This window comes from Guillardia theta (genome assembly GCF_000315625.1).
Source record: "Guillardia theta CCMP2712 unplaced genomic scaffold GUITHscaffold_153, whole genome shotgun sequence".
Classification (NCBI taxonomy): domain Eukaryota; class Cryptophyceae; order Pyrenomonadales; family Geminigeraceae; genus Guillardia; species Guillardia theta.
The window spans coordinates 54,525-75,997 of record NW_005434521.1 but is presented as its reverse complement, the minus strand read 5'-3'; the positions used below and the strand labels follow the sequence as shown (position 1 = coordinate 75,997).

General features: G+C 57.0%; 6 protein-coding genes across 6 annotated transcripts; 5 read left to right on the top strand and 1 right to left on the bottom strand.

Moving 5' to 3' along the window:
- The first annotated feature begins 228 nt into the window (after positions 1 to 228).
- GUITHDRAFT_155823 (hypothetical protein) lies at positions 229 to 879 on the top strand. Its single transcript, XM_005821086.1, has 5 exons — positions 229 to 286; positions 354 to 405; positions 453 to 500; positions 552 to 606; positions 811 to 879. Exons 2-5 carry the CDS (start codon positions 376 to 378, stop codon positions 861 to 863), a joined length of 186 nt encoding a protein of 61 aa, XP_005821143.1. The 5' UTR covers positions 229 to 286; positions 354 to 375; the 3' UTR covers positions 864 to 879.
- A 1,177-nt stretch (positions 880 to 2,056) lies between these two features.
- On the top strand, positions 2,057 to 3,892 carry GUITHDRAFT_119656 (hypothetical protein; the record flags this gene model as incomplete). The annotated part of the gene is made up of 12 exons (XM_005821085.1): positions 2,057 to 2,094; positions 2,191 to 2,296; positions 2,350 to 2,420; positions 2,538 to 2,583; positions 2,625 to 2,747; positions 2,792 to 2,920; positions 2,967 to 3,011; positions 3,085 to 3,125; positions 3,250 to 3,322; positions 3,368 to 3,436; positions 3,481 to 3,546; positions 3,737 to 3,892. 12 exons carry the CDS (start codon positions 2,057 to 2,059, stop codon positions 3,890 to 3,892), a joined length of 963 nt encoding a protein of 320 aa, XP_005821142.1.
- A 619-nt stretch (positions 3,893 to 4,511) lies between these two features.
- On the top strand, positions 4,512 to 6,493 carry GUITHDRAFT_119655 (hypothetical protein; the record flags this gene model as incomplete). Its single annotated transcript, XM_005821084.1, has 6 exons — positions 4,512 to 5,555; positions 5,605 to 5,781; positions 6,013 to 6,090; positions 6,132 to 6,203; positions 6,252 to 6,314; positions 6,425 to 6,493. The coding sequence occupies 6 exons, from the start codon at positions 4,512 to 4,514 to the stop codon at positions 6,491 to 6,493; spliced, it is 1,503 nt and encodes a 500-aa protein (XP_005821141.1).
- A 198-nt stretch (positions 6,494 to 6,691) lies between these two features.
- GUITHDRAFT_90566 (hypothetical protein) lies at positions 6,692 to 8,142 on the bottom strand (the record flags this gene model as incomplete). The annotated part of the gene is made up of 6 exons (XM_005821083.1): positions 7,839 to 8,142; positions 7,618 to 7,793; positions 7,427 to 7,564; positions 7,238 to 7,369; positions 6,834 to 7,190; positions 6,692 to 6,787 (listed from the first exon to the last, which is right to left on the bottom strand). The coding sequence occupies exons 1-6, from the start codon at positions 8,122 to 8,124 to the stop codon at positions 6,692 to 6,694; spliced, it is 1,185 nt and encodes a 394-aa protein (XP_005821140.1). The 5' UTR covers positions 8,125 to 8,142.
- Positions 8,143 to 9,377: 1,235 nt separating this feature from the next.
- Positions 9,378 to 16,336, top strand: GUITHDRAFT_119653 (hypothetical protein; the record flags this gene model as incomplete). The annotated part of the gene is made up of 11 exons (XM_005821082.1): positions 9,378 to 9,394; positions 9,445 to 9,499; positions 9,545 to 9,661; positions 9,731 to 10,999; positions 11,041 to 12,963; positions 13,014 to 13,118; positions 13,157 to 14,584; positions 14,710 to 15,828; positions 15,870 to 15,935; positions 15,977 to 16,132; positions 16,178 to 16,336. 11 exons carry the CDS (start codon positions 9,378 to 9,380, stop codon positions 16,334 to 16,336), a joined length of 6,414 nt encoding a protein of 2,137 aa, XP_005821139.1.
- Positions 16,337 to 17,749: 1,413 nt separating this feature from the next.
- Positions 17,750 to 20,281, top strand: GUITHDRAFT_80782 (hypothetical protein; the record flags this gene model as incomplete). The annotated part of the gene is made up of 13 exons (XM_005821081.1): positions 17,750 to 17,843; positions 18,046 to 18,145; positions 18,189 to 18,228; positions 18,269 to 18,358; positions 18,439 to 18,543; positions 18,743 to 18,801; positions 18,842 to 18,931; positions 18,960 to 19,010; positions 19,376 to 19,424; positions 19,482 to 19,602; positions 19,645 to 19,771; positions 19,876 to 19,972; positions 20,066 to 20,281. Coding segments are annotated over 13 exons (1,239 nt in total), but the record flags the coding sequence as incomplete, so codon positions are not given.
- Between the last annotated feature and the right edge of the window lie 1,192 nt (positions 20,282 to 21,473).

The window sequence follows — 21,473 nt, the reverse complement described above, 5'->3', positions numbered from 1 at the left end:
TCCTCTCCTCTCCTCTCCTCTCCTCTCCTCTCCTCTCCTCTCCTCTCCTCTCGTCGTCAGTGTCAGCGTCACTCTCTGACTTCTCTCAGAATCCTCTTACGACCTTCATGTATCGCTTGTCCGAAGCCCCAACGCTGCAGGTTCATCGCCTCCTCCCCTCCCTCCCTCCTCTGACCGGCATCAAGTTTTTCAAGAATGTGCTCTTCGTCGCGTCGCCCCAGGACGGATACGCACCATTCTACTCGGCAAGAGTCGAGGTCCATGCTCGCTCCCTCAAGGATACCAAGTAAGCTCCTTTGCCCTCTTCCTCCTCTTCCTCCATTTTGGTTCCGAACGTGATCGCCTTAACTCAGACATGGCTCGGTCCATCTGAGTATGATCAACAACATCCTCCGACCGCTTCAGGTGAGCGAGGGAGGGAGGAGGCGAGGGTATGGGTGAGAGAGGAGCAGGAGTCTGGATCCAACGTGATGCGCTTCGAAGTGCACTTCAACGTGCAGGTCAGAGGAGGCGACAAGTCTGAGGCCCCGGAGATGCTGACTTGCTGGCAGGGGAAGGGACTGGACGGGACGATCAAGCGAGCAGCGCACATCATGCTCCTGGACAGTGAGTTGGAGGAGGAGGAGGGGGAGGAGGAGGAGGAGGGGGGGTGAGGGGGGCAAGGTGGTGGTGCAGGAGAAGCCGGTAGTTCTTCAGGGAGAGGGCGATGGAGAGGGGCGTATGATTGAGCTTTTGGTGATACTGACTGCTCCGACGCTTCCTTCCCTTCCCCTCCTCCTCTTTCGCTGTCTTGTCGACTCTCCTCCTCAGGTTTCGCTTTCATTCGCCATTTCATCGCCATCAATCGCCATCTCTTCGAGTAAATCTCTCCTTTCTTTCTCTTCTCACTACTACAATTCACCGTGCGGCCCCGCGCTCTCTCTCGCCTCATCAGACTACGGTCGTACCCTAGTAGAAGCACTTCACTGAGTCACTTCGAGTAGTCGGTACGGCCGGGCCCGGGCCGGGCCGGGAGACTCAGTTTTGAGTTCGACGGGCCGCTAGCCTCGAAGCCTCCCAGGCGTTACAAAAGCGTTACAGGAACACAACTGAACTCAAGTTGGTCGTAGTCCAATACACACCCTACCCCTCATTGTCAATATGACCCCCTACTTTTACCATAAGTACCCACCAATATGAGTATGATTCGATGACCCTTACCATCAAATTCCACGGTCCCACCCTGACGGCACACTACCCCTCCTTTTCCAGTAGATCACCCCTTACCCCTGGCCTTATTACCCCTGGTTATCATCGGATACCATGGCGGGCACACGCGGTCGAAGCCCATCGCGGCGAACAAGCGGCAAGAAGAGGTGAGGAAGGAGAAGAGAAGAAGAGAAGAAGAGAAGAAGAATAACAAGAAGAGAGGAGAAAGAGAAGAAGAGATGATGAAATGATGATTACATGATGACAACATGATGATGAAGAGGACAGCAGACCGAAGAAATAATTTTCAAGGCGAAGAAAAGAAACAGGAGAGGAGCAGAAGGAAACAAAAACCAAACAACACAAAAAGTTTTTATGAGGGAAATTAAGAGAGGAGCAGAAGGAATCGTCGAACACGAGTCAGAGAAGCGAGAGGAATAGCAAGGGAGAACGTAGAAAAGGAAGGGGATATGTAGGGAGAAGTATACATTTCTGGGAGAAGGGAAAGGCAAATGAGATACCATAGAACTCAGAGACAAAAAAGAGACACTTGGAGTTGGCGACCATACAACAGGATATGAGAAGAAAGCTGAGAGCAAGAAAGGGAGCGGAGGAAAATCTGGAGAGAAGAAAAAATTCAAGGGAGTGGAAAGTCATTCATAAGACAAGTAGGGCGACAAGTGAGGAGAGAAGATTCATTTCAACCTGAGATAATGATATGCTGAGATGATTGCTTGATGTCGTTTCCGACTTGTATCTACTTGAAGGAAGAGCTGTAGTATGTTTCTGTCATGAACGAAATCGATATCGAACTTGGAGCTATCGACGGATGGAGCAAAAGGGGTTCACAAGACAACCCTGACTGACCATGAGGCGAAATAGAGAGATTGAGGGTGAGGAAGAGTGGTGTAGACGAGAGACAGTAGCAGTTGGATGCGAGTAGCGACTCCAGGATCAATCATGGCGCTAATTCTTCTCGTCTCATTCTTCTCATTATGACAGGGAGGAGGATCCCGCGCAGTTCGAGTCTTGGGACTACTTGAGAGCTCTTTGCGCACCGGGATCGATCCCAGGGTCAGTCTCTGACCACTCGCTGCGCATCCTTGAGGTTGGAATGGGAGAGGGAGTAGGGGGTTAAGCGCTGGTGAACGTGAATGGCAGTTGATGAGCCTGGCCTTCAACTTCAGCGCGGGACTTGCGATCATCTCGCTCAACAAGGCGTTGTTCAACCAGTACAAAGGGATGAAGCAGCTGCAGACAACTCTTTGCTGCTACCATAATATTTTTTCTTCCTTCTTGTTCTGGTCCTTACCTGATGCTTGTCCTGGTTAACACTTACTCTTCTTAAGGTTGTGCATGCGAGCCGGGATGCTGGAAAGAAAGCGTTTCACCAAGGTGCTGCAGTTATCCTTCCATCGCCCCTGACCAGCTAGCAGGGAAACCTCGCAGACATGCTCATAGTTGTCCTTGTTGTCGCGCTCGCGCCAATCGCGTCCAACAAGAGTCTTTACCACAACAGCACCGCGACCTATCAGCTCTTCAAGCTCCTGCAGACTCCTGTGCAGTTGGCTTGACTTGAGCGCCATCAAGTGACAAGCGGCAGGTGGTAGCGGCAGCTGAAGTCGTGCTGGGCGTTAGGAGCATGTCGATCCTTCGGTTCGTTTTCCTCTCCGGGATAGTTACTGGAGTCGGGTTCGCGGAGATCGAGGACGGGCTGACGATCTCCTGGGGGGTAACGACCTGTGAGAAGAGGAGAGGAGGCTGACGAGGACGTGAAGGTGCTGTGGGCGATGGCTGCTGTGATGCTGTCGTCGACGTTGAAGGTGATGGTTGACCAACGGGCCAACGCGAGATGATGAGTGGGGATAGATGAAAACTGCCTCCTTGGTAAGGCAGGGATGGACCCCTGCTCAGCTCCTGCTGGAAGTCATGCCATGGTTCGCTCCTCCTCCTCCCTCCTCCTCGATCTCCTGCTGTCCTCACACCTACCTATTCCTCACCCTCATCTTGCTCTCTTCCTCCTCTCCTTCTCCTTCCCTCCTCCCCTCAACTTCCGAGCAGGAGCGCGGCTCTGCAGCTGATCCTGGTCGCTGTGCTCGGCGAGTATCGTTCGCTCTCCGTGTTCGTGAAGCCGGTGAGAGGAGGAGGACGTGAGCTCTGGAGCACGAGCGTGTCGCAGGTGGAGGAAGGAGGTTTAGGGAGTGGCGGGATGATTTTATTCCTGTCGACGGGCATGGCCGCCTTTCTGGTAGGGTGCGAGAGGAGAAAGGAAGGAAATCACTGGCGGGGCAGGTCACGTGGTCGCAAGGAATCGCTGTGGGAACAACATCGGCATTGAGCCACGCGCTCATGGGGCAGGTGATGGTCGATAATGAGTTGAGGAGGGAGGAAGAGATGCTGGAGGGGCGAGGGGAGGACAGATAAGAGAGGGAGGGGACGAGAGGGAGAAGAGAAGTTGGGTGAGACAGGCACAGGGAGGAGAGAGATGAGAAGAGACGTGAAGGGAGGGGAGGAGAGGCGAGGGAGCAGGGCTCACGTACCATGACAGGCCAAGACAGCAGGGCTGACCGTGTTGAGCGCGGTGTTGCTGCATGAGAGGATCTCGGCGCGGCAGATGATGGGAGGGAGCGCAGCCATGTTGAGCCTTGTGCTCTACTCGTGGGTGAATGTGCGAGAGGGCAAGAGAATAAAGCACAACAACTGAAGTCCTCTTCCACCCTGCTTCCTCGTCCTTCATTCCCTCTCAACCCTGAATGCTACTACTACCCCTGCATCCTCCTCCTCCTCCTCCTCCTCCTCCTCCTCCTCCTCCTCCTCCTCCTCCTCCTCATCATCATCATCATCATCATCATCATCATCATCATCATCATCATCATCATCATCATCATCATCATCCTCCTCCTCCTCCTCCTCCTCCTCCTCCTCCTCCTCCTCCTGCGCTTCCCACAAAGTGCGAGGGCTGAGGCGGACGGCAAGAGGGTCATAAGGAGGAAGGAGTAGAAAGACGGGTCGGGTCATGTTTGTACCCGGTACATGTAGGGAAAGAAAATGGGAAAATGTGGGGTATAATACCATTTGAGGTTGAACCTGGGGGTGGTTGAAAGGCAGTTTCCCCAGGGGGTAGGGTGGACGAAGCAAACGCCCAAGGGAGGCCGACGATGGCGGTAGAAAGAGGAAAGGAGAGGAGGAAGAGCGAAGAGAGGGAGGGGAGAAGAAGAGAAGAGCTGAAGAGGAGACGAGAACGCTCAGTCTGTTTGTCTGCTGTGTCTTGCTTATCACTCCTCCTCCTCCTCGAATGTCTCGGCTCAGCCCTTGCCTTCGCCATGGGTGGTTTCTCGCTTGCAGGACTGAAAGCGCTCAAAGGGCAGCAGCAGGCAGGGCGACTGAGAGGAGGGCACCGGCCATGGCGAGACATTCGGCTGGAGGAGGGAGAGACCGGCTTCTTCTACCGCACGACGCAGCGAGACGATCCCCTCATCGTGCAAGGTAGCGACCTCCAGGCAGCCGGAGAGCTACTGGGGGATGACGGGCTGAAGGATGAGGAGTATCCGCCCGTCGGGTTCTTCCATGCAGGACTAGCAGAGGCAGACCCTGACGTGTTCGCATGCGTGCAGAAGGAGCGGGAGAGGCAGAGCGACAAGCTGCAGATGATTGCGTCGGAGAACGTCGTGTCGCAGGCGGTGCTGGAGGCCCAGGGCTCTGTGCTGACCAACAAGTACGCGGAGGGCTACCCGGGCAAGCGCTACTACGGGGGCTGCGAGCATGTCGACGGCGTCGAGACGCTGGCGCAGCAGCGAGCCAAGGAGCTGTTCCAGTGCTGCTGGGCCAACGTTCAGCCGCACTCGGGTGCGCAAGCGAACCAGGCGGTGATGCTCGCGCTGCTCGAGCCAGGTGATGTCGTGCTGGGGATGTCGCTAGCAGCGGGCGGGCACTTGACGCATGGAGCTGGTCCGAACCTGTCGGGAAAGTGGTTCAAAGCCGTGCAGTACGGGGTAAGGGAGGACACAAACCTGATCGACTACCAGGAGGTCGAGCAGCTGGCAAAGACGCACAAGCCGAAGCTGATCATCGCAGGAGGTTCGGCATACGCGCGCATCATCGACTTCAAGAGGTTCAGAGAGATCGCTGACGCTGTCGGTGCTGTCCTCCTCGTCGACATGGCTCACTTCGCTGGGCTGGTTGCAGGCGGCTCGTACCCCTCCCCCTTCCCTCACGCCCATGTAGTCACCAGCACGACCCACAAGGTGCTGCGAGGGCCGCGAGGAGGCCTCATCCTCTCCAACGACGAGGAGCTCGGCAAGAAGATCAACTCTGCTGTCTTCCCGGGGCTACAGGGGGGGCCTCTCATGCACGTCATCGCTGCCAAGGTTGACCCGCTGCCGTCTTGCTTGCTTGACCTGAGCTTCTACCTCCCAGGCCGTCTCCTTCCGTGAGGCGCTCAAGCCTTCTTTCCGCCAGTATGCGCATGCCGTCGTGAGGAACGCCAAGACTCTAGCGAAAGAGCTCGAGGAGGGAGGGCTGAAGATGGTCTCCGGAGGAACTGATTCACACCTCATCCTCGTTGACTTGAGGCCTAAAGGTCTCACTGGAAAGGTCTTGTACTCTTGCTGTTCATCCTTCTTCTCCATCTCCTTCTCAGCATCATTATCATTACCACCTCATCGTCAACAGCAACAGCAGAAGCAGCAGCATCAACCATGACATCTTCTACTCTTCTCAACCTCCTCAATCTCAACCACCACCCCCGGCACCACCACCTCGCGCACCAACACTCCCACCTCCTCCTCCTCCCCTCTCGTTGCTCGCTGTGACTGCCTTGGTCAGGTGGCTGAGGCGAGCCTAGAGCGAGCAGGCATCACCTGCAACAAGAACGCGATTCCTTTCGACCCCGAGAAACCTTTCGTACATGACGTTGGCCTTCCTCCTCCGCTCACTCCCCGCAGGTCACCTCCGGCATCCGCCTGGGGACACCGACCCTGACGTCAAGGGGGATGGGCTCCCAAGAGATGTCGCTGGTACGAGGTAGGTTGAGGGAGGCGACGGTGGATGAGAGGCTCGTGCAGGTCGGGCAGCTGATCGTGCGGGTTCTTGATGGACTAGCGGCCAACGGACCAGAGGGGAATAAGGTGAGGGAGGACGAGGGCAAGGTGGGAGGAAGGATGAGAGGAGACGTAGGAGCTCGAAATGTTTGAGAGCAGGAGAGGTGGAGTAGCATTCGGAACTGAGATGTGGGCAGGACGTGGAGGAGGAGGTGAGGGAGCACGTGAAGCTTCTCTGCCAGAGGTTTCCAGTCTACCCAATGTGAGGTCAAAGACATAAGCGTCCGAAGCTTCAGTCAGAGAGACCCGCTCCTCCCCTCCTCACTCTTTGTTACGCTGCGATCCTGCGCTTTTCTTTCCTCTCCTCGCCTCTTTTTTCCTGTTGTGGGGCCCCAAAAATTCCGCCAGCGAGTTTAATGAAGTGAAAACTGTTTCCCTGCTCTCTTACCAACGAAAACCCCAGCTTACTTGCCAGCAGAAACCTGCTTGCTGTCCTTGGGGGGGAAGATCATGTCGATGACGGAGTAGAGGAAGACACCTCCGATGCCAATGGCGCAGCCCTGCGATTCAAGTCACGGGAGAGGAGAGGAAGAGGAAGAGAATTACAAGGAGCTTGATGGGATCCAAGCTCTCCTGGAGCACGATAGCAACACCGATGATGACGATGACACGCTTGGCGGTGTTGGCAACGGACTGAGTGACAGCGTTGGTCTTCTTGATGGTCATGGTGGCGAGCTCATTGTATCCGTAGAACCACAGGCCGGAGGCGATGAGGTTGAAGGAGACGACTGGGTTGGTGGCCCAGATAGTGCAGAACTCACCCCACTTGCTGCCCTCCTTGAGGATCATGACAGGGAGGGAGATGAGGAACGAGAGGATCATGGTGATGGCGAACTGATTGCCGACGTTGCCGAGCCTGTCCTTGATTCCCGGGGTAGTCATCAACTTCTGGTTCTCTTGTCCCTGCGAGACCTTCACTCCACTCGCTCAAGCACATGGCGGCTGATCACCTTGAAGGCGGCGAAGAGGTTGGCCAAGCAGGCGGTGATGAGGGCGGACCAGGCGAAGTCCAACTCCTTGACGGATGCGAGAACGACACCGCCGATGACGGGGATGAGGCAGAGCCACTTGCCCTTGGAGACCTGACGAAAACCATCACGCGCTTGCTCTGAGCGTTCACTGCCAATAGCTTCACCCACCTTCTTCTGGTACAAAGTAACACCAAGAAGAGCAGCGAAGGCCGGCTCAGCCGCCTTCACGATCTGTCCAAAGGACACAGCTCCGGCACTCAGAGCGAAAACCGAGAAAGAATGAGCAGCCGCCGAGCAGAAAGCAACCTAGAGGAGTAGGGGGCGTCACGTTCAACCGATGGGTCCGGCTGCGAGCCTACCGGAACAATCTTCACAAGGTCGTCCTTGGTCGTGCTAGGGAGCTTGCGAGCATCGGGAGCCGCCCACAGGAAGAGAGCATAGAGGCAACCAACACCAAGCTGGAGGGTGGCGATAGTGAGAGGGAAACCTGCAGCCCCCCCTGCCGCCTTGAGAGCGAGCTTGTTGGTGATGTTGTCTGCCCTTCACGTCAGGTCAAGCGACAGCAGCAGCATCACCTTACAGTAGTAGTTGCCGAGATACCAGAGCGCGAAGTAGGCGATGAGCTGGAAGTCAATGCTGAACCCCTTGGAAGCCGAAGAGGAGGAAGAGGAGGAGGCCTGCACGGCAGTCTTTGGAGCCAGAGCGAGAGACCTGGTGCCAGCCTGAGGGAGAGCAGCCCTTGGGATCGCACAGCGGAGGGATGAGACCCCCTGAGGGCAGGAGGGCCTAGAGGAGAGCAGGGAGGGCCTGGTCACTGGCCCTCCGAGCTGGAAGCCGAAGCCCTCCACCGCCACTGCCGCCATCATTACCAGCCACGTCCGCGCCATCTTCTGTCGCTAATCCTACACCACCCCACCAGTCTCTATACCCCCTCTTTTTACCCCACCCCACGTCCACGGCCCTCACCACCCCTACCCTTCTTGGTCCCCACAACCCCCCGTACACCATCCCGGAAACCCCTTGGAGAAGGGGGATGAAGCGAATTTCAAAAAAAAGACTTATAGGGTGGGGTACTTATCAGAAAAATCATCATCCAGGGGTAGGTACTCCCACACTACAAATCATCACTACCTCCCCTCAAATATGACCCCCACCCCCTCATCTTCACAACCCCACCCCTCCAATTTCTTCCTCACATTACCACCCCATGTCCTGTAGAAGCGAGCAAGAGCCACCTCTGTAGGTAGGGGTTATTCCTATAGTCCTTCGAGGGGGTGGGGTACAGCTATGTGAGAAGATGGGGGCAAAGTTGCCCGTGATCACCCCACCCCCTATTCACCATAGGATTTGTATGGGAAAGGGGGTAGTTAAAATTACCCCACCCTTCAATTTGATACATATCCATCTACCTGGAGTGGTACCCCTCCATGTTCCGAAACCACCCCCTTCCCAAACCACCCCCTTTGTTTCTCTGTGAAACCTCTACTTTGACCCCCTACTTCTCCAGACTCTCCACCACCCACCTCCATCATCCAGCTCTTGTGTACACTCTACGTCTCACCTGGAACCGGAATCCCTTTTAATTTAGGGGTGGGGTGATTACCCCTACCCCCACTTGCCCCTCAACCACTGTTGCTCAAATTGGATCCTTGTATGGATACGACCCTCCACGGCTACCCCTTTTTACTAACGGATTCCATACCTTCTAGGGGGTAGGGGTCATAGTACGTAGTAAAATCCAGAATAAGAGACCCCACCCCCTCGATGCCCTTTCCCTACCCCCACCACCGCGGCATTTGAGAAGTTTCAGTAGCCGCCGGGCAACTTGAGGGCCCCGGCCCCGGAGGTTTCATTTTTAAAATTTGAGCTAACCCGCCTCAGACTCCCAGTGCAAACATGGCGGGAGATCGTCGGATGGGAAGGGAGGACAAGGGAGGGAAGGAAGAAGCGTAAAGACAGCGAGAAGAAGAAAGGCTATAGGAAGAAAACATCAGTCAAAGGATTGTCAGCAAGGAGAAACAAGATCAGCGCCAAAATATAGTAGGATTTGAGTGGATGTACTGACATTTTACATGAAGCGAATGTGATCGTCCGTCGGTTCATTGCAGTGCGATAAACAATGCCGAGCATGCAGAGGTGAAGGATTAACCTGTCAGTGGCTTGACTCTTGTAATATGCCCAAACAGGTTCCAAAGCTTAGACCCCAACTCTCCCATGTACGTCGACCCGCGTCTCTTGCAGGTTCGTTGAATGGAACTTGCTGGCACCTCGTGAGAGTGCGGGCAGATCATGGCGAAGAATACGCCGCAGGAGCTTGATCGTGTTGTCATGCCCGACGGGATTGAGCTGCTCGGCGTGAAACAGCGTAGGAAAGGACATGCGCCAAAGCTTGCCCTCGAGGAGGTGCGGCAATGGGGGAGCTGCTTCTACCCTTGACTTGCTGATGCGTTGAGTGATGGGCTTTATCATCAGATTCGTCGGTTGAAAGCGCTAAAGAAGGAGGAGATGGCAAACGAGCTGCACAGGAAGCAGCAGCTGATGCTGCTCGATGAATGTATCCGGACGCGAAAACCGGCTACGAGGAACGAGACCAAGGAGCAGCAAGCGGCAGTGGCTCAGCTCAACCCAGCGGCCCCCGACAAGGTTAAACTCACATGCAAGTCAGGAATCAGATTCCGCGACCTGTCTCCCGAATCGCGACGAAAGCTCAACCTCGTGGAGAAGACGCGAAGATCTGGTCAAGGCAGAGCTCCCGCTCCTCGTGCTGAGGCGGGAGCAGAAGACCTTCACGATCTGCGACCTTCGCAGCAGGAGAGCAGCGAGGAGAAGACAGTCTCGAGCAGAGCGCTTCTTCAAGGAGACGTGGAGAAGAAGCAAGGCCGCAGCAGCTCCCGTCCGAGAGTCGCGGCTGCTCGACCTGGAAACCGGAGGAGACCGAGACCGCCAGGGAAAGGCGAGGAAGCGAAAGCTGTGAAGGAAGCTAGCAAGGCGCAGGTGAAGGGACAACGAGAGGTGGGGGATGTGCATGCCGAGGAGAGAGACGAGCGGACAAGCGACCGTCAAGCATCAGTGCCCGTTGGGGCTCTGCTTGCGATGAACAAAGACGAGTCCGATGACGCCCTGCCCTCCCAGGCTCAGCGTCCCAGATGGTACGACGTGACGAGCGTGAAGGCTTGGATGATGCAACAGAGAAAGAAGACGAAGGAGCGAGAAAAGACCACGAAACAAAAGAAGATGTCTGCGAGAAAAGCTGTTCAGGCGGCAGTGGATCGCTACAAGAAGTTGACGCGAGAGACGGCGAAGAGATTCCTACAGCGACATGTTGCGAAGAGCAAGGAGACGAAAGATGGAGATGAGAAGGAAACCTCGGGAGATATGCATGAGAAGGAGGCCTGTGAGCAGCCTGCTGCAAACCAACACCAGGGGAGGAGAGGAGGAGAAGCTCGAGATGCAAGGCAGAAGAGGATGATGTATGACAGGGAACGTCGAAGACGAGCACAAGAGCTTGAGAAGAAACCCAGACGTCTCCCGTCACAACCGGAACCTCAAGAGGTTTTGAAAGACTCGACCGGGGCATCCAACGATCAGCCAGTGCAAGTAGAGAAGAAAAATGAGGAGGTCAAGGAGTCGCCCACTCCCCCCTTTAAACCTCCTCCCTCCCCTCCCTCCCCTCCCTCCCCTCCCTCTCCTCCTCCTCGACCTCGTCGAGCTTGGGTCTCTCCCGATGACGTCGAGCTTGAGGTCTTCGAGTTTTGAGGCTGCACGTGCTGACTACTCTGCAGGTGCTGAACTTGATGTGCAGCAGGCGGACAGCAGGGAGGAGGCGGGAGAAGCGACACAAATCAGAGAGCAAGCGAGAGAAGATCGATGAGTTGACGAGGATGGCTGAAAGCCTCGCGCTCCGGGTGGAAAAACTATTTGCTGCTGCTGAACAAGAGGAGGAGCGTGGAGGGGAGAGGCAGGTGGTACCGGAAGAGGAAGTAGCATCTGAGGCGAGCTGGGGGAAGGAGCAGTATGACATGAACGCAGCCTGCGGTCAGGGAGACGTCGAAGTTGGTGTCCTCCGACTGAGAAGCAGCAGAGCGCACGAGCTGGATGGCACCTGGAGAAGTGAAGGATCAGAGGACGGAGAGGAGGGAGGGGCTTATGATCAAGTGGCGAAGGAACAAGGAGGAAGCGGAGGCGAGCTGAAGGCAGCGAAGATGAAGGAGGAAGAAGTGCAGACCAGCGAGATCATCCAAGTTGCAGAACAAGCAATCCAGACCTACTTTGTCGACGAGCACGAGCACGAGCACGAGCACGAGCACGAGCACGAGCACGAGCACGAGCACGAGCACGAGCACGAGAGGCAGGTAGGCTACGGTTCTCACCTCCCCCCCTCGCGGCTCCTCGACAACTGGTCCTCTTCCTCTTCCTTCGCCGACCAGTCACATCAGCCATGGGAGGGTCGACCAGACTTGGACGAGCCTGACGACCCGCTGAGCCTCGCGAAGGTTCTTAAGCCTGATAGACCAGCTGAGTCTCTCGTCCCCCCGTCCTTATCGCAAAGACCAGCTGGACTCCAGCAGGGACTCGCAACTGGGCTCCAGCGGGAAGAGCTTCTCGACCTGGGCTGGGAGGCTCCCATAAGCGCCGAGCGAATCGTGCGAGGGTTCCTGCCGGCAGAAGAAGTAGAGCAGCTGCTGGTGCAGGCTCGGAACATCCTTGACGAGCCCGAGAGACGCGCAAGACTAGGGGAGGAGAAGGGAGAGGAGAGTGAGACGGCAAACTCACCCAAGACGACCAATGAGCAGATGGTTGAGGACAAGAGAAGCGAAGAAGTGAAGAGAGAAGAAAGCGAGGTGATCGAAGAAGTGAAGAGAGAAGAAAGCGAGGTGATCGAAGAAGTGAAGAAACCTGCTAGAGGAGACCCCAGCTTTCCGTTGGCAACAGAAGGAGACCTGCTTGGGGTTCATCGTGAGCCAACAAGGCAGCGACTGTCGCCGTCAGAGCTGCAGAACAGGCTGATGACCGAAGTTCAGCTGCTTGAAGACATCAACGAATACGAGCAGCAGCTGGAGAGTCTGGTGAGGATCCAACAAGTCTCGACAGCCCAGCAGGAGTCGGTCGTGCTTGCACAGACTCTCATCATGCGCGACGAGAAGCTGGCGGAGGAAAAGCGACGGGAGGAAGAGACGGGCAGGCTGCTGGCGAGCATGAACAAGGAGTTCGTACAGCAGCTGTCGCAGTCTTTGCACGAGACCACTGACCACTTTTCCCTCGTCCTCCGGGAGCTGACGGCCCAGCAGCGCAATGACGGGAGGGAGCAGCTGGTGGCGGAGCTGAGAGAGGAGCACGCGAAGCAGCTGCAGGAGATCACGAGCATCTTCCGGCAGTCGCTGACGACGCAGCTGGTCGGGCAAGAGAAGCAGAAGCTCGAGAGAAGTGCGGAGGAGGAGAGGAGGCGACACATGAACCTGCTGGCTCAAGACCCGGAGAGCTCCAACGACAGCGACTACACGGCTGACTTCGAGGACGTCGAGCAGGAGAACCGATCGATGAGTCGATCCCCTGACGAGATCGGCGAGGATGCAGAGGAGCTGCACCTGCCTGACGAGATCAACGTCTCGCGACCCCCCAGCATCGTGGGGGATGAGGAGGATGACCTTGTCCACCTCGCTTCCTCGTCTATCGATGAGCTCGAGAAGTCGGGGAGACGGTCGCAGGTGAGAAGGGGAGGAGGAGGAGGAGGAGTGGAAGGTGACAAGGCGAGCAGGAGGAGAGCAAAGTGAGGAGCTTCTCGAGCATCAACGCGTCGGTTGAGCTTCGCACGTCGGTAGAGGGACATCATGCGTCGATAGAGGCGGAGGAGGTGAAGAGGGTAAGGAGAGGGCGAGAAGACAACTAACGCCACCGCAGGTGATGGAGGAGAAGAGCATGTCGAGGAGCCGGGGAGTGAGTTCAGTAGCTGAAGACTCGGTGGAGGATGAGGTGAGGAGGGAGGAGAACTTGAATGTCGTCTCCTTGTCCGAGAAGTACTCGGAGGACTTCGAGGCTGAGACTTCCTTCCGCTCCCGCGATGCTTCCCGCTTGTCCAGTAAGGTCGGGGCGATAGGGGTCGCTCCTCATCCTCAATCGCTTCCTTCTCCCTCCCACCCGCCTGACGTCTCCCTGACGAGAAGCGCGACGGGGGAGGGCAAGTGGACCCTAGAGGATGCAGACGTCCCTGCGATCCTTCGAGAGGACTCTCTGACGCGGCAAGCAGTCGGCGCCTTCCACAAGTCGCTAGCTGAGGAGGAGGGGAGGGTGGAGCGGCAGCTGTCGCTTCTCAAACTTCAAGAGGAGACGCTAGAGGAGTACGCGGCGGCTCAGCTCGAGCGCGTGAGAGCCTTGTACCGCTCGGCCTCCTCGCAGGGCAGCCGGTCAAAGATGTTGAGGCTCGAGCAAGAGGAGAAGAAGCTGCGTATGAGACTCGCGGCTGAGAAGGCAGAGCTCAGCAGGCTGAGAGCTAGCAGCAGAGCTGACTTGTGGAAGAGAAGAATGGAGCTCAGGATGCAACTCGAATCATTCCTCGTTGCGCGCAGAGACACGCTGACGATGAGGAGGGGACGAGACGAGGAGGAGGAGGAGGAGGAGCCAAGAGATGCAAAGGATGAGCGCGTGGCTGACAGGAGGAGGGTGCAGGAGGAGAGCGTTGACGCGATGCTGTCAGAAACGTCCTTCAGCTCTGACGGCATGGAAAGCGTCTCCTCCGATCGCATCCCTCACTTTCACCATCCCCCGGGCCTCGCCGACGCCCCAGCTGCTTTCAGCCGGGGCCTCCATGCCGAGTCTGTGCGCTTTCTTGCGTCTGAACTTCATCGCATCGACTCAATGGCAGAGACGCGGAGCCTGGAGGAGCGCGAGCAGCAGGCGAGGAAGAAGCGCGAGTACGCGGAGAGGCTACTGGAGGAGAAGGAAGCGCTGACCAACATGCGGCGACGTGAGATGGCGGTGGAGGCGGAGGAGCGAAGGACCGAGGAGCTGCTGGAGCATGCTCTGCGATACAACGTGGACGAGGAGGCGAAGAAGGACGTCAAGGTCCTGCTGGATGAGTCCTGGACGAAGCCCGTCGACCAGCCAGGCACGCCCTCCTCCATGGTCGCTCCCGTCGTCGACCAGAGCGACTCTGTGGGACCATCGGAAGAGGAGGAAGCCAAATTATCTTCAGCCGAGAGTAGCAGGAGCGAGGAGAGTGGAACAGAGGCGGGAGAGGGTGGAGGACTGTTTGTTCGTACTGCTTACGATCCCTTCAGCGCTGCAACGAGCAAATTCATCAACCAAGACATGTCGAGCGAGGAGTCGGAGGTGGCGGAGGAGGACGCGAGCAGGAGAAGCAAAGTTTCAGAGTCCATCGAGGAGGATACACACTGAGGTCCCAGCACGAGCGGGAGGGAGGAGAAGCCTCCTCCATCGCCACGGACTTGTCGCAGAGAGACTGGGAAGCCGGAGGGGAGAGCAGGATAGCCTCGGTGACTGAAGACTACACGCAAGACTTCGAAGACGCTGCGCCCTCTCGCAACATCTCGAGCTCCTTCGCCCGCATGGCGACGGAAGAGGTGGAAGAGGTGGAAGAGGTGGAAGACTTAAAGCGCGAGTCTCAGTCAGCGTCGGAAGTGGAGGAACAGATGGTGAGTCAGGGTCACTCTAGCGATGGGGCTGCTCCCGTGCTGCAGGAGGAGATCGTCGACACGTGGAGGAAGAGCGAGCATGAAGAGAAGAGTCAGCAGGAGGGTCAGCCAGCTCCGGCAGGAGCGTGGTCCTACTCGCTCGAGTTTCACTCTGATGTGGAGGATGTGAGGGCGGCGAGCGGGTCAGCTGAGGATGTGCTGGAGGAGGAGCTGGAGTCTCGCTCTGGTGGCATGCGAGCGAGTCATGAGCTAGAGGAGCAGGAGGGAGTTGCAACTTCCAGTGCCGCCTACAGCGAGTCGTTTGTGGAGGAGCGAGGAGACTCGACGATCCCTTCACTCCTGTACAGCGACTCGTTCGTCGATGAGGGGGAGGAGGGGGGGACTGCACTGCATGAGGAAGGCAAGGAGGCGAGAAGAGGAGAAGAGAGACAAGGAGAAGGGGCGAATGACGAGAAGGAACGAGTGACAGAGGAAGCTGAAGACTCGCGGAGAGACCACCCAATCCCTCCGTCTCCTCTGCTCGTTGACTCCAAGCACATGCATCAACGCCATTCGTCGCAAGAGTCGGAGGGCTTGGATGAAGGAGGTCAAGAGCACACGTCAACAGCTCGGGTTGGCCATGCCGTCGCAAGCGCAACATCAGCGGGAGCTGAGGGCAAAGCCGGCGAGGTCACCAGCAAGAGCCCAACACGCAGCTCGAGAGTCGCAGAGGTTGTGACGAGCATCGCTGACGAAATCTTTGAGTGTTTCCTCGCCGACTTCCTTCCGTCCCCCACCCTCGGACAACTTCAGCCTGTTCGTCATGCGCCGGGAGCTGCGGAGAAGGAGGAGAGGATAATCCCCGAGCGAGGGCTGGGAGCTGCTCACTTCGCCTACGCTGAGCAGCTTCTGGATGAGCTAGGAGGTCCGTATGCTGGGGAGGTGAGGGATGCTTGAGGTTGTGCTGGGGTTAACTCGCTCAGATCGAGGAGCGAGACTTCCTGACCTGGGAGAGAAGGATGTTCCCCCACGCCTCTGACGACGATCACGTACAAGTTGCTAGTTGTTGTCCCCGCCTGACCCTCAGCAGATCATGCACAAGCTCGTGCTGGACCTCATCAACGATACTCTCGCGCACGGCGGCTGTGAAGGTCACGAGCTAGGCAAGGAGGAAGTGCTGCAGAAGCTCGAGAAGTTTGCGGCTGACGCACGCGAGAAGAGCGAAGACAGCTGGTCGATGGATGAGGTGAGGCGGACCTGCTTCCAAGCTGCTGCTGCTGACGATGAGCAGGTGGAGACGGCAAGCCTGAAGCGAATGATCGAAGATGAAGTGATGGAGATGGAGGGCAGCATGATGAGCCTTCAGCTGGACGTGCTGACGGTGTCAAACCTTGTGGCTGACCAGCTGCTGGAGGAGCTGCTGGAGGAGCTGGTAGTCGAGAGCTTCTAGTGTCCAACGGCTGTATGTGTAAAACTAAAAAAATACGAAAAAATATGAATCATGGTTGCGCCGAGGTCGTATGAAATGGGAGCGAGCGAGCAAAGAAATCTACTAGAGCAAGACATCTACTAGAGCAAGACATCTACATCTACTAGAGCAAGACATGTACATCTACTAGAGCAAGACATCTACTAGAGCAAGACATCTACTCGAGCAAGACATCTACATCTACTAGAGCAAGACATCTACTAGAGCAAGACATCTACTAGAGCAAGACATCTACTAGAGCAAGACATCTACTAGAGCAAGACATCTACTAGAGCAAGACATCTACTAGAGCAAGACATCTACTAGAGCAAGACATCTACTAGAGCAAGACATCTACTAGAGCAAGACAACTACATCTACTAGAGCAAGACATCTACTAGAGCAAGACATCTACATCTGCTAGAGCAAGACATCTACTAGAAAGGGGAGAGTAGAAGCACAAGGTTGCTGTTTTTTGCTCGTCTTATTGTCTTGGTGTAGATGTTGGTGACGCGCCCCCGACGTTCTCTTGCTAGCCTTGCCCGAGCTGGTCGCTGATGCCATTGAAACATGTCCACATCCAGCCTGGTGAGAAAAGTTGAGAAAGACGCGCTGGCACCGGTAGGAGGAGGACGAAAGTTCAGCTCCTTCACTCGAGCGCGAGACAAGGAGCCAGCGGAGCCGTCATGGCGCTCGAAGCAGCAGGGGAGGAGCCAAGTGGGAGAAGCCAAGGACAAGGGGAAGAACAAGTTCGATGCGGTGCGAGGCGATGGCGCAGGGGCCAACCTGCTCGGGACGATGAAGGGAGGGAGGAGGCTGGGAGGGAAGCTGGTGCGGCAGCGATCGACAGGAGATGGGAAAGGGAAGGGAGGCGGGGGGAAGAGGAACGAGAGCGGCAGGGGGTCGATAGGAGGGGCTGCGATCCTGTCGCTGCTTGAAGCAGGGAAGCAGGAGGGGGCGGGTCCGAGAATCGTTGCCGCTAAGTCTTCACCGTGGCGGAAGCTGATCGTCTCAACTCCCGTGCACGGGGAATGGCGAGCTCCCGCAGAGTACGCGGCTGCAGGCAGCTCCTCCTCCATGTGGGGGGCAGCAGGGGACGACGATGATGACGATGACGGACCGCCGAGCACAGGTAGCTAGAGAGGAGGAGGGCAAAAGGAGCTGACCGAAGCACAGAGGGAGAGGGTGAGATGCAGGAGGACGAGCTGGCGGATGTGAGTGACGGGGAGCTTGTCTACGACGATGAGATGTTCGTTGAGGAGTCTCTCGTACCGAGAGCTGAGCAGAGGGCGAGGAGTGTCTTCAGCAGCAGGTGACGTTGCTGTGCTTGCTCGAGGAGAAGTGAAGTAAAGAAAGCGCAGCAACGTCAGCTCCAGCAGCGCTCAATCACCTTGCCTGCGCTTCGAGTCCAGGTTTGAGAGCGGAAACCTACGGAAGGGTGAGAACTTGTATTCTTCTCCTCTCCTTCACTTCCCTGTCAGCCTACCGGGTGGGAGACTTGGAGTATCGACTCTACATGCGCGACGACGTCTGCCTATCCTCTCAGGCCTGCTTCCTCCTCCTCATCATCATCATCATCATCATCATCTTCTTCTTCTTCCTCCTCCTCCTCCTCCTCCTCCTCATCATCATCATCATCATCATCATCATCCTCTTTCTCCTATCCTGACGCCTGTCACAGGGCTCACGAGTCTTCAACTGCACCCAATGGTTCTACTTCCGTGTGCTCAACGGCTTATCCTCCAAGCTCTACACCCTCTCCTTGCTAAACTTCATCAAACCTGACAGCCTGTACCGCCTCCTGCCTCCCCTCCCCCGCCTGACCATCTCGCAGGTACAAGGACGGGATGCAGCCGCTGCTCTACTCGCGCGAGGTCGGATGGAGGCGACGCGACGCCGCTGACGAGACTGCAGGAGGAGCGGAGGACGGGGAAGGGATGGCACCGAGTGGGGGAGAGCATCTCCTACCAGGCGAATGTGCGGCAATTCCACAAGAATGGGCAGGTGAGAGAGAGCAAAAGAAAGAGCAGAGCAGGAGAGAGGAGGGGAGCAGAGGGGAGCAGAGGAGGAAGCTCAGCTTGTAGCAGGTGAATAATTTCTTCACGTTGAGGTTCAGCCTTCAACTTCCCTACGATGACGACGAGTGCTACCTCGCCATGTGCTACCCCTACACCTACCACGACCTTCAGGTCTCCCAACCTCCTCCGTCACCACTACAACCACGACAACCATCTTCTTCCTCTCCCTCTTCCTCTTCCTCTACTTTCCTCTTCCTCTACTTTCCTCCTCCTCCTCCTCCTCCTCCTCCTCCTCCTCCTCCTCGTCGTCTTTATCACTGCAGTCGTCGCTTTGACTCGTTTGCTTTCTCTTCTTCTCTTTCGTTGCGAGCAGCGGCATCTGCTGGAGCTTCAGAGCGACTCTCTTCGCTCGCAGCGACTCCGTCGCTGGTCTTGCTCCTCCTCCTCTGCTGTTCTGATCTCTCGCCAGCGAGCTCTGCAAGACGATAGCTGGAAACGTGCTGGACCTCGTCATGATAGGCAACGACTTGCAGGTGCACGGGAGAGGAAGCGCACAGCTGTGACCCCAGCTAGGTGAAGAAGCCGAGCCTTGTCATCACAGCCCGCGTGCATCCAGGAGAGAGCAACGCCTCGCTGATGTGAGACAGACTTCACACGTCCTCCCTCCCTCCCTACCCTACCTACCTTCCTCTCTCCCTTCCTCCCTCCCTCCCTTCCTTCTCCCTCTCTCCCTCCCTCCCTCCCTCGCTTCCTCCTCTTTCTCGCCTACCTACCTACCTCCCTCCCCTCCCTCCCTCCCTCCCTCCCTAACTCCCCCTCCCTATCCTCCCTTCCTTCTTCCTCGTTTTCTGTTCCTTCCTCCTGCATCCCTTATTCTCCTCCTTTTCGCCTGATCTCGCCCCATTCCCCTTCCCGCATTCTTTCTCTTGCCCAACCCAAGCCACTGTAACGGCTTTCTCTTGCTTTCTTCTGCTTGACCTGACTAGTTCGTTTTGACTCATAGCATGCATGGTCTCCTCGACTATCTCACAGGGCCATCACATCACGCTCACGTAAAACTTCCTCCCCTCCCCTCCTTTCTTCGTCTCTCTCTTCACTCCCTGTCCCAGGAGCTTCGCCGCGCGTTTTCTTTCTTCGTTGTCCCCATGCTCAATCCGGACGGCGTCATCCTCGGCAACTATCGCTGCAGCCTCAGCGGGCATGATCTCAACCGGCAGTGGATCGAACCAGGTGAGGATGAGGAGGAGGGGACGAGCTGAAGGCAGCGAGCAGACGCCCAGCTGCACCCTGAGATCTCCAGTGTCAAGAGACTCTGTAAGGAACTTGCCATGGCAAACCGACTCGTCCTCTTCCTCGACATTCACGGGCACAGCTGCAAGAAGGGATTCTTCCTCTACTGGTATTCCACCTCCACCTCCTCCTCCTCCTCCTTCTCCTCCTCCTCCTCCTCCTCGCCCCCTTTTCTGCTTCCTTCTCTCGAACCTGCAGACTGACATGAGGCAGCTGCGAGGACTCGGTCAGCGGGCTGCCGTGGGCCATGTCGAGGAGAAGCGCCTTCTACTCACTGGGCAACACTACCTACAAGATCGGCAAGTCAAAGGTTCCTCCTGCCTCCCCGCCTCCTCTCTTCTGCTTCCTCTGCCTCCCCTCATTCCTGACTGTCTCCCTTCACCTCTCAGCTCACACGCGGCAGGTCAACACGGGGAGGGCGGTGGTCTACAACGAGCTCGGCTGCATCGACAGCTACACGTGCGAGGCGAGCTTCCTGGGCTCCGAGGTGGGGGGGGCTCAGTCGCTTCACTTCAACGAGGCGAGCCTGAGGAACGTCGGGGCTCAGATCGCCGAGTCTCTCAGTGAGTACCTCCTCCCGGGCCTCATCGAGCCTCAGACCCCCGGGGCCTGGCACTGAAGCAGTTGAAACTTGCAATAGACCTCTATTAGACCTGAAAGAACACCACCACCACCACCACCACCACCTCCTCCTCCTCCTCCTCCTCCTCCTCCTCCTCATAGCCTCCGGCATTCTTTGAACTTCATACGGCAAAACCTTTGGCAAGTCTTCAAGCCTCTCGAACGTCAACCAGAGTGACTGGGGCACAAAAGAGGAAGAGGATGAAACTTTCCTCCTTTGCCTGCATCGCTCAGGGTGGGTAATCAGCGAGATTACCTCATGCGGCGGCTTATCCTCCACCCGCTCCTCTTCCACCGCCAACAAGCGGTCTCCAGTACGAATCTTTCCACAGACTTCTGCTGGTCCCCCTTGCAGTAGTCCTGTGACCACAACTCCTCGTTTCCTTCCATTCACATCCTCGCCCGCAGCGAGAAAAAGGCCAATGCCAGACGATGGAGGAGAAGCTTCTGGCGGTCGTTTCTTGCTCATCTTGCTGACCAATCAAAATTAGATGAGGGAAAGCCAACATTGAACAGTCTTTCCCTCCTCCCTCCCTCCTCCCTCCTCCCTCCTCCCTCCCTCCCTCCCTCCCTCCCTCCCTCCCTCCCTCCCTCCCTCCTGAAAGTTTCCGAAGTTCCAACGGCCTACTACCCCACCCCCTCCCTTTTGGTTTCAAAAAAATTAACTGGTTGGTATGCCACGGTGCTGCCCGATGTGAAATCATGACTCGTGACCAGCTGAGCCGCCGCAGCGGCGGCCGGGCCCACACTGTGACACGCCGCCGTGACCGTCGGACGGGCCGGGCTGCCAAAGTGGCCGGGCACGGTTGCCCCTCACTGCCTTATCTACGCGGATTCACGCGTTGGCTCAGTGCAGAGTCTATTGCCAGCAATCATCCAACTTGCCGGACTCCGGGAGCCTGAGGCTCAGTACTATAGTGTGCGCGGCTGCGCATACGAGGCCGCCGCGCCGCCACGGCGCCGGCGTGACTGCCTTATCCGGAGTCCAGCGCGGTGTTGCGAATCCCCGGACGGTCCGAGTTCTTCTCCGACCCGGGAGGCTCAGCTGCAACATCGGCCTGGCCCGCCGAGGGCGGCGTCACGGCGAGTCGAGGTCAAGTTGACGTGACCGGACCTCAGTCCCCGGGGGCCGGGCACTTGGCCCCGGGACTGCTCGTACGGTACATTCTGGGGTAAAAACCGCTTTGGTT